Source organism: Planococcus citri, chromosome 2 (genome assembly GCF_950023065.1).
Source record: "Planococcus citri chromosome 2, ihPlaCitr1.1, whole genome shotgun sequence".
In the NCBI taxonomy this organism is placed as follows: Eukaryota; Metazoa; Arthropoda; class Insecta; order Hemiptera; family Pseudococcidae; genus Planococcus; species Planococcus citri.
In genome coordinates this window covers 16,901,703-16,915,558 of record NC_088678.1, presented here as the reverse complement: position 1 = coordinate 16,915,558, position 13,856 = coordinate 16,901,703, and the positions used below count along the sequence as shown (strand labels likewise).

At 34.1% G+C, this 13,856-nt stretch overlaps 1 protein-coding gene across 1 annotated transcript; it reads right to left on the bottom strand.

Annotated features, from left to right (window-relative positions):
• Positions 1 to 4,500: 4,500 nt before the first annotated feature.
• LOC135834808 (uncharacterized) lies at positions 4,501 to 10,689 on the bottom strand. The gene is made up of 5 exons (XM_065348777.1): positions 10,388 to 10,689; positions 7,990 to 8,227; positions 7,741 to 7,874; positions 4,978 to 5,124; positions 4,501 to 4,767 (listed from the first exon to the last, which is right to left on the bottom strand). The coding sequence occupies exons 1-5, from the start codon at positions 10,479 to 10,481 to the stop codon at positions 4,619 to 4,621; spliced, it is 762 nt and encodes a 253-aa protein (XP_065204849.1). The 5' UTR covers positions 10,482 to 10,689; the 3' UTR covers positions 4,501 to 4,618.
• Positions 10,690 to 13,856: the final 3,167 nt, after the last annotated feature.

Below are 13,856 nucleotides of genomic sequence, written 5' to 3'. Positions count from 1 at the left end.
ACAAACATTGCATTTCCAGCGATTTTTAAGCTCTTTTTCAAGACATTTGTCTTCATTTGTAACTTAATTTATTCGCTATTTGTTATACTGAATCCAGAAATCTACTGCAGCAAGTTTTTCCATAAGTACCATTTAAATCTCAAACACAATAATTTATCTATAACGCAATTTCCTTCGCGAGATCGAAATTAGAAATATCATTTCCTCAATTTCGACATAATTTTTCTATATTTTTCTTTAGCCACGATTAAAGTCGTACCACAGACTGAAAGAAACCATAAACCGATTATATGTCAAAAATACAGCCGACGGAGTAAGTGTGGAGGTTCCTAAGCGATCCTTGTTCCTTATGGACGTCAAACTTCTTTTACCATATGAAATAGCATATACAAAAAACAGAGCACACTAATTTTCTCTCTAGTTTCTTTCCATTTAAATCTTATGTTCACAGTATACGTCACGAATTTCATTAAAACATGCTACGATAGAGATTACGTCCTTATACTTATTAATTAATTTATTCTTATATATCATTATGATTATGTTTAATAAAATATTAATTTTTTTGAAAAAATATTCATTTAAAATACAATAATTAGACTTTACCGCTACGATTCATGTGGATAAAGGTATAGCTGAAACGCAATGAAATCGTATTTTTTCCTACATACTCTGTGGGTATTTTTCTCGTTTATTCGCTTGTTTATAATTTCTTTGCTAGTTTCATGTAGGTACCGATGCTCCACAAGTACTCTTATAAGTACCTACCTACAATTGTAGAACGATAACCAACTGCATTATTTCATAGTCTCGTTGCGAATCATCTCATCTCGTTTAGACAAGCTGACAGGGTTCTCTCAATACCACTACGATAATTAGGTTTGGATAAGTTCTTTGAACAGTTGAGTCTTATAACCTCGCGATTTCATTTTCAAAAATAAGGAATTTCCAACTTGCTTCATTGAAAATGTTCAAGGTTAAAATCATCTCGAAATGGATACTACATACCATATATTGAATCAGTATAAGTGTAAAAAAGTCCTGGATATTCCGAAAATCAGTACGAAAAAAACTTTCTCTTACGTCAATCGACACTTCGTAGAACGAACGGAAAAATTCGACGAGCTACTTGGTCGTTCAGCCAATACCCAATTTGTCAACTTGGAATCGAAAACTATACAAAGTGAGTGGACCCTCCATAAATACTACAAGTACGGTCTGTCGACATAGATGAATCAAAGAGCTTTCATCATATCGAATTGGCAATACGAGGTACCAACCAACGTATAATTCGAGTGCCATTTCAGTCTTTCAAAAAAATCAATCCAGATATTTTGTTAACACATGTCAGAACTAGGATTGATATCGATGACTCAATTATAGCCAGGTATTACCTATATCCCGAATACCTATTTAATTCAATCCAAAGCAGACACGACAAGTTAAGTTTCTTGAAAACATAATTTAGCTTGATTCAATTTATTGTTCAATACCCCCCACTTAAAAGCTCGTATCAAAAATACATGGCGATTTCTTGTCGATGACGATTCTGCAAGAGTATATGAAACAGCATTTTTATAATCATGTCAGTGTACATCGTCATCTCCTTGGGCGAGTTCGAAGTCGCAAAAAAGATGATTGACCGAATGATTGCTGATCTTACGAAGTTCCTGAAGTATCTTCTAGAACATGGAGTCAATAAAATCCTCATCTTACCACCAGTATTGACGTCAAAAAACTACAAAAATAGGAGAGGCATTACGTAAATGGTACAAAGATACCGCCCAAAAGATGGTAAGTCACGAACGCATCGTACCAACCTTGAAGATCTTAAACCAATCGTGGACAAGACACAGCCAAAGACCGTGGATGCCTTATGGGCGCCGATATAATGCTACGACAGGTGCACTTTACAAGAAACTTACACACCTTAAGGTAAGTCCACTATACCATGCAAGATTTCCAATTACGGACCAACAAAGTACATCGTAAGGTGCACAACCGGATCGCAACAACCATTCCAGTTCCAGCTCCAGCCTTCAGTCCACTGGTAAAACGAGTTTACAACTATGTATCCTTTTATTTTTCTTTCCTTATCGTTAGGAAGAGATAAGTTTTTGTTGTTTTTTTTTTATGATTCGTTGTTACTCGTAAATGTCATTCATTACCTGTTGGACTCTTGAGCACTTTTGAACTGAGTCATCAATTTTGTCACCGTTTAATTATCCTTTAAAGTAAAAAAACCTTTTGTTTTTCCTTTGATTTTTTTCTAACTATTATTTGTTTTTTTTTTTTTAATATTATTTTATTGGATTTTATACCTCTCCGATGTCTTACTATGATCATTTTTTTTACTTGGATTTTCCTCGTTTTGTTTTTTGATCCATTAGACAGTATTACTTTAGGACTATGTCTATTCTAATAATTCTCGGTAATGTTTCTCTGAAGAAAAAATGTTTTTTGATTTTTTTATTTTTCCTATTTTTAAATAAATTTTACATTTTGTTATAGATATGTTTTGGTATTTCAACTATGGTTATGTACTATTTATTACATGATACGTTTCCTATTGTGTAAACTTGGCCATTATTCACTATACTAATGTCCTTGCACAATTTATTTATTTTCTATTTTTTTCTGATTCTTTAAGACCATATAGGTTCAGATTTAATTTTGTTTTTGTCATACTTATGTATTTTTTTATATTTGATTTTTATTGTTGTACTTTGATTACTACTTTTGCAACATTTTTGTTAGTATATGAGCATTCCAATTTAATGACTTCCATTTCCATAAATTTCAACTCCTTTCACACTTCAATATAGCTCAAAACTTTCTTTCACCATTTTTTTTTTTTACTAGCACTCAGGCATTTAATTAAAACACGAAGTAAGGATGCCCGACTTAGTACCCAAGTGGTTCAATTTATATTCTCGTTTCCATTTTTCTATCGTCAAATTGCATGTCTCTTTTTACCAGATACATATACGCCATCATTAGATCATATCTTGATGGACTTCTTTTGATTTTTTTCTGTTGCAATAGAATATCAGAAAATGACCATCCAACGGGAAAACAAATAAAAGCATGTATCGATCACATATTGTTTCCCACTTTATACATATATCACATCGGAAAGGCGACCTACACGTAGGATCTTTCACCAGACCCTCCTATTCAAGAAAAAGTAAATATCATTACTTATTTAAAATGTATTGCAAATATTAAAATAAAATTCTAAAATTTATATTTATTGTTGTTTTCCAGGATGGCAAAAACGTATATGTGCAGTGCGTGCATGCAGGTGCTGAGCGACGCACACGCTCTGTCGGAACATATCAAAACTCACGATGGTAGGTATTGCATAAACCTCATATTGAATTATACAAACATTGATCAGTTTATGAACACTGTGTACTCACAATTTTACCGTAATGATATTTCAGATACTGATTTTGTGATGTGCACAATATGCGCAAAAAAATGCAATTCTAAAAATTCGCTAGCGCAACATATTCGGCGCACCCACAAACCCATTCAGGAAGAGAAGAAACTCGAAGAAAACCCTGAGTTAGTAAGAAACCACAGTCAACTGCGAAAATGTTATCATCAGTTTTGTGCAAGGTTCTGATCATCTGTGGATTTTCAAATTTGTGATAATGAAAAAGTTGTTTTCATCATTAACTGTATGATAATTTGCAGCAGAATCGATCATAAAAATATGAGTATTATCAAACACATCACTAGAATATAATATTTTTAGATCGATACCTTTCTTTTCTTTTATGCAGAGGTACTAGTTGCAGCAGAACAAACTGCTTCATGGCAACATATCCAGCAGTTGTATGAGATGGACACAGCAGATGTGAAGTTTAAAACACTTGAGTAGGAAGTATTACTCTCTAAACTATAAGAGGAACAAGTTACACAGAAGGGAAGGTATCATCTCAATTTATTCTCTTTTATTAGAAAAAAATCCACTCAATTTATCACCAGACCTGGTCTCAAAACTGAAAAAAATACTAAGAAAATTGTAAGGTTAACCTTCCGTACTTAGGCGTTGTATTTCATTTATTTTTGGAGAATTTATTGAAAACACAGATTCGGCTCATTTTCTATGATGAACTTACGATATTATTAGAAGGAGGCAGAAAGCTCTGATCAGCTCAAAGGCTCAAAAAGGACCCGAAGCTGCAGTTAAAAACAGACATTGAGGTACATACCATACAGGCTGTACAGTTGCAAAAAAGACGACTCACACACAGATGAAAATTCAAAAGAAAATGTTGCTCTAACCTACCTCCTAGTAAAAAGAGAAAGAATACACATAATAAATCCGATAGGTAAGGGGAGTGGGGTACAGACTCAGACAGTGAGATTCATTGACCTATTCATAAGATTCAATTAGGTATGTAGAAAAACACACATCACAGCAGCCTGGTAAAATACAAGTAAGCAACTCCTCTGACGTATCTGTTTAGACAGCATTGTCATTGGGAGTTTAAATTTTTAAAACGTTTATTGATTGAAAAATGAAACACACACACACACATATATACACAAAATAAAAAGGAAAATAGTTGAAAATAAATATCGGTAAAATCAACTGAGACCAAACTTATGCGAAAACTTCATCGAACGAGAGATTTTTGGCAATTCTATTCACCATTTCCAACATCATGGAAGCTGCTACTTTATTAACGATCGGTTTCGCTGTAGCCATCGATTGTAGTTTACGATCATTTATCAATACGTTAATGGCGTCATCTGAAGTGAAATAAATTATAAACGTATTAATATTTCAAATCGGTTGCGTTTCCTGATTCGTACTCGTATATGAATGACAGATTACTTGAACATGAAACTTGTTCCAATAAGTAATAAACAAATGTAAAAAGATTTTACGACTTTGGGTAGGTAGGTAAGTGAGTACATACGAGTACCTATGTACATGTACAAGCGTTGGTTTTCACTTACTCAGTTGCTTGTCGGGGAATAATTTTTCTACACGAACGCTGTAGTCTTTTACATCTACGTCTACCGTAGCTGAAATGAATTCTACGAATTTTTCTCCGTCGACTTCGACAAATTTTCCTTTCAAGATGGCTTGAGCGTTGACTTCGGCTGTAACAGGAATACCTGATTTAGGGATATGTTTTTTTTTGGCGTGGGACAGATCGTCGTTGTGGCCACTTTAAGCTTCTTTTCTATAAATTTTGAAACAGGGAACATTAAAAAAAAGCCCTGATTCAAGTCATTTTTTCACACGTGATTCATCATTCGTGACCCGAATCATTTTTTTGGGCGTCATTCGTGATTTATGAATAATAACTGCTGTTAAAGATCACGAATCACATTCACAATATTTTTTTTACTTTGAGACAATTTTTTCAACATTTTGAGAGGGGTAAGTAGATATTTCAATTTTTGGTCATTTTTCATTTTTTTCGTGTATTTTTAGCAAATTTACAATTTTTAACAAAGTACTAAATTTCTTTCGACATTTGAGCGATTTTTATGATATTTTGCTCAATTTTTGCGATGTTTAGCCAATTTAGACTGCATTTATAACAATCGAATTGAGCAAAATATAGCCATAGAATCAATAAATATGTCTTTCGTTCCCCCCCATCCCATTTTCTTTTGTTGAAAACAGATGCCTGAGGAAAACAAAACTGGATTATGGAACTTCCTATTGCGCTATCCGTCAACTAAGGAGAGGCCGTCAATCGTTACCTCTCGGCTGCCCACGAGGTCAGTGACCAGATTCGTGGGTATGCTGATGGGGTACGATTTGGCGTGCCGAATACTAAAAATTGCTGACAAGAAAATAAACGGTACCAAGTAGCATTGATAGAGCAAATATTCAATCAAAAGTGATTTAAAAATTGCTTTGAATCTCTCTGCTGATTCTCACCCCCCCTTTTTTTAGCAGTGATCTGTGATTCGAACTATGTTTTTCATGATTTTGTATGTGCAACCATCTCGACAAAAACATGTATGTCGAGTGCGGTTTCCAGGAACTACAGCACGACGAGAAAATACCCACCGAAGTAGCAGACAGAATTTAAAAATTCCTCGATAAACTAACTGGAGAAAGAAAAAGATTTGGATTCAACCGGGTAGGACCAAGAAAAAAGATTATGTGAAGGTGTGGCCTATCTTTGAAATTGAAGGAGCAACATACTTTTTCAAAATCCAAGATCCAAAATCCAATTTTGACCCTCGGGAACGGTAGTACATACTTTAAAAAATTAACAAAATTACCTATTATGACCTTTTCGTTCAACTTGCACATTGAAGGGGCTACAAATGATATTTAATTTCAAAAAATCACAATGAAAAAAAATGAATGCGGAAATGAATATGTGCTATTCGTCAAAAAATGAACAAATTTTCTCCTGAACATTTTTTTTCTTACCCCAAAATTCAAAGTTTTTGGAACACAAAAATTGTCAATTTAATGAAATTTCAAGCAAATTGAAAATTTATGAATTCCAAAACTTTTTTAAATTTTAGAGTGAGAAAAAAAATGTTGAAGAGAAAATTTGTTTATTTTTTGACGTAGCATTAATTTCCGCATTCACTTTTTTATAGGAATTTTTTGAAATTAAAAATAACCTATTTTTAGCATTTTTATCCGCAAGTTCGGCAAAAAGTCATGATTTTGTTCATTTTTCAAAGTGCTACCGATCCCCATGGTCAGAATTAGATTTTGGTTCATACATTTAGAAAACGTGAACTGCTTTGCCCCCTCAATTTTCAAAATAGTCAACTTGTTTTTATTACATTTTTTACTAATCATACTCCGTTATATCCAAATCTGAAGACATTCCCCGGACACCCTGTATATATTTTAAAATTTTTGAAAATCTACAATTTTTCATACTTATAAGCACAAGTGTAGGTAAAAGTTGAAATTAATGTCTTGAAAAAAAATTTTTTCTTCAGAAATCTACGGTAATAGCTTGTGAAAGTAAGCTTTTGCAATGAATAGCGAAAATCCTCTTCCAAAGACCTGGTGATTTTTTTAGTGCTTTGATTTTCACTTTCATTTGAATTTTAGGCACTAGGTAATATTTCATGTATGCAGGAAAATTCCATGAAGTGGCCAAAGCTATATTCAAAGGTAGTTGGTGTTGTGACGAATTTGTCAGACGAAAACACTGTTTGATTCCGCCTTTGATCACGAATCAGAATAAAATTTTTATTGTGAAACTTGGAAAAAAATTTAAATGCGCCTAGTGTGGCCCCTGTAGTCAGGAGCTTAGGCAAATATACCTTCATGAACTCGGTATGTGACGTATTTCTACTGAAAGCACTTCAACTATTTAAAAATCAGAAGGACGAGGGGCCGAGGGGCGATAAGTGAAAAATTGTCTAGGAAGAGCTCGAATATTAAAATAACTTCGCAAGTGGCAATAATTGGATCTGATATGGTCTTGTTAAATTAGAAATTTGATGTGATCAGCGATCAAATGGGATCAGCAGAATATTCGAATTTGACATGAACCACATAATTTAACAAGATCTAAATATTTCAACAGACTGAACAGGTCTGATCAGTGATACATATCCTCTTATCACTTTCCTCGGAGCAGTACCTACGATTTTCATCAATCGAGATCAGTGCATAGTGCTGAACAAATCCGATCAGCTGAAATAGGGCTGATCAGATCGAACCTAATGCCCCCCCCCCTGAATGCAGTGTTCGTCTAATCAAAGATACAGATTACTCACTGGCATTTCCTCTCATTGGTCCTTTTCCTTTAACTGGGATATTTACGAATCTAGCGTTCACGTCGTATTGTCCTTCATATCTGAGATATGGGAAGAATACGCTCACGTCTATTTCCAAATTGTCAACATCAGCTCTGAAAGCGAAGTGATTAAGTAATATTTATTAAGTATTTGTAAGTATTTTTACTCAAAATTTCAGTATATGGCGGTATCACTGTAAAAAAAAAAATGAACCAGAGCAATAATTACTTGATATAGTTCGTTTTGAAGTTGCTGATTCCGGAGATTTTAATGTCGTGCCCGATGGCTTTCATTTGACCAGAACCACCGCGGAATATAACCACCTCTTGTAAGACTAAAGGATCCATCGGGGGCAATCCAATTTCAGGAATACCTGTTGCCAATTTGGGTCTCAAACTTTCAAATAGCTCACCCAGACATTTATTCAATTCGGGATCATCTTTCTTGCACAAATGAATATCATCGGCTGCGAAAGAGAATACATTTGATAAATTAATCGCATCCTCTTGAGAAACTCGTTTCGTCAGCTAATTAGTCGATCACCGACGTTTATAATTCGTTTCGTGGTAATTTTAGAAAATTTCGAATTTTTGCTGACAGGTGGTTTCAAAAATACCTCAACATTAGGTTATAGTATGTATATGCTGTAATGCAATATATAGGTCTAGGTATGTATCTGCATCTACGTCATACCTTGTGTTTTGTTACGAGCACACGTTGAATTCGTATAAGACAAATTTTTCATCTCGTAATTACAATTTCTTTAATAATAGGACGAGTATCATTAAACAATAGCAGGTATCTACGTACGAATAATAACGCCACTTGCGAAAAAAACACCACCAAATCGAGAACGGAATATTCCAACTCACAAGATACTAATACTACAGGTTTGTACAATTGGTCAAAACAATACCCAACAGAGTATAGATCAATGGCGTGAATTAGCTACCTACGGTGGTGTACTTCTACTTCAGATGAAATAATAATTCGAGTGAATTTTGCTCTTTCGAGTGTGAGTAATTAAACCAGTTTTCGCGCGGAAGAGCCGGTTTTTTCATTTTTTTATTACTCTATTATTATACCGAGAAAATTACAATTGACGGAAAAACCTGCGAGATAAAAGATTTTCTCGGCGATTTGAGAATTTTTCAAATGTAAACTAAAATTCACGAATTATGAATGACACGAGAAAAAGTGAAACGTTTTGCTTAATTGTTGTAATTACTCGTATTATCTTTGGTAATTGAGAAAAAAATCGTCGATGGGATGTGAAAATCGACGATAAATTTTTCACGTGTGTCATTCTGGAGGTCTTGATTTATCGTAATATGGAGCATAATTTTTAGCGAAGCAGAATTTTCTTTACTGCGTGGAATTTTTTTCAAATTTTTAGGGGCTCCTTGTATAATAATAAAATAATTAATGCATGCGTTAAAAAAATTCATATGTTTTAATTGGGTATAATATGCTTTGGTATGAAGTTGGAAAAAAAACAATTTACCTGCGTCAGATAGGTGTTCATTCCAAAGCAGATAAATTGTACTAATTTACATCGTTTGATGTTGCAATAAATTCTTTAATTTTATTAGGTAAGTAAGTACTCGAGTATTTGTCAAATAAATTATCTAAGGAATTTTTTTCCTTCTCAAAGACACAATTTGGGTGCCTCGATTTTCATTTCGTAACAAATCAAATTTGAAAATGGTACCTAAATATATCTATCTACCTATCATGGAATAATTGGAACTTTTCGCCGGATCTCATGATTTCATTTACCAACAACCATTTTCAATTTTGGGAACTACTGAATTTTCAAAAGAAAATGCCCAAAAAATTCGAAAATGGCTAAAAATGCACGCGAGCATTTTTCTCAAATGAGATAAATGGTCTCTGAAAAGATATGCCAACGAAATAGAAACAATATAAAAATTTTCGGTTGGGTTCACTTTAAATTTTTGAGGGAATCGTGCTCAACAGATTCACTGGCAACTCAATTTTTTTCGCCAAAGTAAAATTGCAAAACAAGTAAGTATCATGTTCCCTTAATTTAGGGGCTTCATGAAAAAGAGGCCTTCGTCAATTTTAATTTTTTTTTACTAATTTTTTACAAGTTCAAATAGACTTAACAATTTTTTCTAAAAGCAACATTTTCCAATTCGTTTTTTTTTTTTTTTCATGGAAGAACACTTCAAATGTGTGGAGTTGATAAAAAAAATTTAAGTACCTATATTCAGACTTCGTAAAAATTAGAAAAACAAAAAAAAATTGACTAAGGCCCCTTTTCCATGGAACCCTTCAATTCCAGAGATAAAATGTTTCAAATTCGATAAAAATAATAAATTTTTTTTTTAAAAATACGAGATGTCTCCTAAATCATGAAAACTCTATATCAATCAAATAGACAACGAGCTAGACCGAATTTACGCCCAAAAATAACGTAAAATTCTACACAAACTGACGAAACGAGCAACTTATGAATAAAAAATAAATGTTAATGAACTTGAAATACCAAGTCAACACGATCAAATATGTACTTTAAATACTCGAGTTGACATTCGTACGTATATTTGCCTAATACGAATAAGTTTCAATGTCTGGTACGAATTATTAAACACACACTTACGTATTTTCGAAGATCTTTTGCACTGTACATTGCCAACGGCGATCAAAACACATAGAAGAATTAAATTACGCGAACTCAAATACCTCGTGCACATTTTCGACTAAAAATAATTAGGTGAGTAGGTGACGAGAGTGAATAAAAAAACAAACGAAAGTGAAAAACGAGAAACTAGCACCAGTAACGAATTCGCATAGATAGGTAATGTACTTTGAATTATTTTACAACCGAGGGGTTGAAAAAATTTCAACTATAGAACAGACGAATGAAACATTCGCTACTCGGTTTTCTTCTTATAAATCTTCCGGTGTGTTAAAATATGGTAGGAAGGCCATAGAGGTTTTGATAATGAAAGAAACCGGTAACCCGCACTCTCTGACGTATAATGCGGTTCGAGTTGAAATTACAAATACTGGTAAGCGTTTAAAAAGCTCGTTAAGATTATTCGAAATATACAAATATAATGATCATTATACTATACTATATAGGTAAGAAAAAAAATGCTGGTTTATCATTAGGTACCTATTTCGAATTCGATCATTTCAAAGTGATTAGTTCGATGATGATGGGTAGAATGGGGTAGAGATGTTGCGAATTACCTACTCGTATTTTTTTTAGCAACTATGTTGCTCGTGAGAAAAACCTTTTCAAGGTCAAGTTTAAATATCTACATCGGGTCTGGAAATTATTTGTTTGGAGTGATTTGGACGACTGATGGGTTTGCGTCATCAGTGAGACGACGCTGATGAGTGATTTTTCCCATCGAAATGGAAAGCTGTTTGGCAGTAACAATCTGTGATCTGAGATGAGCACAGTAGAAGTCCATCGGGATGAACTTTGGATTAAAGATATGTACATACAATTTTACAACTAGGTATATGTACACATGTCCATCTTCATGATTACTGGCGTGGACGAGCTCACAATCCTAATGCACTTTTCAGGTTCTTTATTTCTCACTTTTCAACAAACAAAGTTGACTGGACCACAAAGTGTACTTTTGCAAAAATTTCCGAATGATATTAAAGAAAAGGAAGGTAGAAAAAATGTAACTAACTAGGTACTCGTAATTTCGAGACCTACGTGCCACGCGAAATTTTCAACTGACCTAATCACTTTAAACTGACCATAAAATCGAAAAACCTCTTTTCTATATCATGATCTTGATGTTGTAATTAGTTTAGTCTCATGACGTCAGATTATTTTAAACTCACTTCAATCGATTTTTAAAATCGTTGCTTGAAAAAACGAAAGTCCAGTCTTGAAACCAGGCCAGCAATACGAGTCGAAAAATAGCAATAATTTTTTATTCGAGCTGAAAAAGTTTATTTTCATTATACATGCTGTGGGGGGAGAAAATTTCAAAACGTTACTAAATCCTTGAATATCTCGACTGGAACCACTGGAACAAACGTTTGATCGGGATTATTGAACATTAACAAATGTTTACCATTGTGATAATGGATCGTAAAACGTTTAGCTATAAAGTGATTAGATGATCAAACGATGAATGGTCGATTGGGGAGTCAGCGGTAAGTCCGGCAAATTTACCGTGCTGCAAATTGGTATTAAATCGATAATGAGTGTGTCGAATCGGTTCTCGGGCGAGCCCGTGGGCTACTGCGATTCTAAGAATCACGCACCCAAATTTGATACGTCAACTACGTCATCCCTGAGCTACGAAGCAATGGAACAACTACCCAATGACCTCAGAATAGCGCTGAGGAGATTTTTAATCCATATGGGAGTCTAATGAATTGGTATACTCGACCATCGACCTGAAAAGCGCAATATTTTCGTGACAATTTACTCAGAACTAATTGCCTTTTACAAACCATCCTACCCCGACTATTGCTTCTCATGCGTTGAACAGAGACGTAGTGTGTACTGGCAATTTAATTTTTCGTAGCGATTTTGTGTTTTTCATGAGAAGTGTTTGATATTATTTGAGTAAGTTTACTCCATTTATTTCAGTTCCCTATTTAGGAGTATTCTTTATATTATACCCGGACAGAGCGAGCCCTGTTTATAAAGACAAAAAGGGAAATTTTTACTCTCACCCGAGTATTCACGCTGAAATTGCATACCAACTGACCCTATTTTTTCTTGCAAAAGTCTCAAAATCCTCAACCTCCTGGTCGAGATGAACTTTTGAAGATTAATTTTCTTTATGATAAGGATTTTGATTCCATATATTGTAAATCTGGAAATGATGTGAACGAGAAATCGGTAATTCAATTTGGAAACCATAATGTAATCCTTGCAATATTCTCTTCGTAATTGTTCAATGGCTTCGTCCTGTCGAGGACCCCATTCTAAAGGTACATCATCGCATGTTAACTCATAAAGTGGAGCAACAATTTGCTGTTTGATGGTACTTACGAAGACGTGAGCTTACCTTTTAATTATGAAACTCTTGAGATGAAAAAAATTTTCTCCCACTACAAAGCTACGAAAATGTAGCATTTTACCCCCGTTTACACACCGTGAAAATACACTTTTTCCTACTGTGATTGAAAAAATTCCTCTTTCCATCTCTAGGGATGGAAAAGAAATTCTTTTCCGTCACACTGTGATGGAAAAGAATTTACAATATAACTATTAGTCAATGTGAATTCTTTTCCGAAAGAATTCTTTTCCATCACACTGTATTCTTTTCCATCACACTGTGACGGAAAAGAATTTAGAACATAGTCAATGTAAATTCTTTTCCGTCACAGTGTGATGGAAGAGAGTTTCTTTTCCATCCCTAGGGATGGAAAGAGGAATTTTTTCAATCACAGTAGGAAAAAATTTTCGCGGTGTGTAAACAGGAGTAAAATGCTATATTTTTTCGTAGCATTTATAATGAAAAATATCTTACAAGATAGTAGTCAAAAGTGAATGAATTCTTGTTTCATGCGTTGGCTCCACTCGCCTTCGGCTCGTTCCGCCAATCTTCGCACTCGACAAGAAATCATTCACTTTCGTCTACTGTGTTGTAATATACTATTTAATACCTGACTTGAACCATATAAATGTCACAGCAGCGGTCTCATGAATCAATTCAAAATTGCTCAGCTGAAATGCACATTTCTAATATAAATAAAATCAGCAGAAAGACTAAGATCATAGATATAATAATTCACAAGTAACTATTCGTTTAGGCAAGTAATTCAACTTTCACACATTAACGACTAGTACCTAGACCTACTTTTGGGCCATTCTGAAGAGTTCATTTTACTCAAAAAAGACTTTTCTGAATTTTGAAAATTTTGCTTCGAAGTTGGATTTTTTCAATTTTTTGAAAATTGAATGGCCTACCGCAGCCAGAGTTTTTCAAAAATGGAAAAAATGAAAAATATGGAATTATTTTCTCACCAGAGGTCATCACTTTGAGGGCTGGGAGCAGAATTTTGTCATGTTATCAAGGACCACCCTAGTACGATTTTAGGATTTCAAGGTTTCAAAGCGTGTATGTTTGTGGCAACTA

Excerpts from the sequence above, each read along its gene's own strand:
- LOC135834808 (XM_065348777.1), bottom strand. The coding sequence starts at position 10,481 with ATGTGCACGAGGTATTTGAGTTCGCGTAATTTAATTCTTCTATGTGTT. Across the intron at positions 5,125-7,740 it reads ACCAATGAGAGGAAATGCCA|CCGAAGTCAACGCTCAAGCC; the intron begins GTGAGTAATCTG and ends TTCCTGTTACAG. Across the intron at positions 4,768-4,977 it reads ATTCCCCGACAAGCAACTGA|ATGACGCCATTAACGTATTG; the intron begins GTAAGTGAAAAC and ends ATTTCACTTCAG.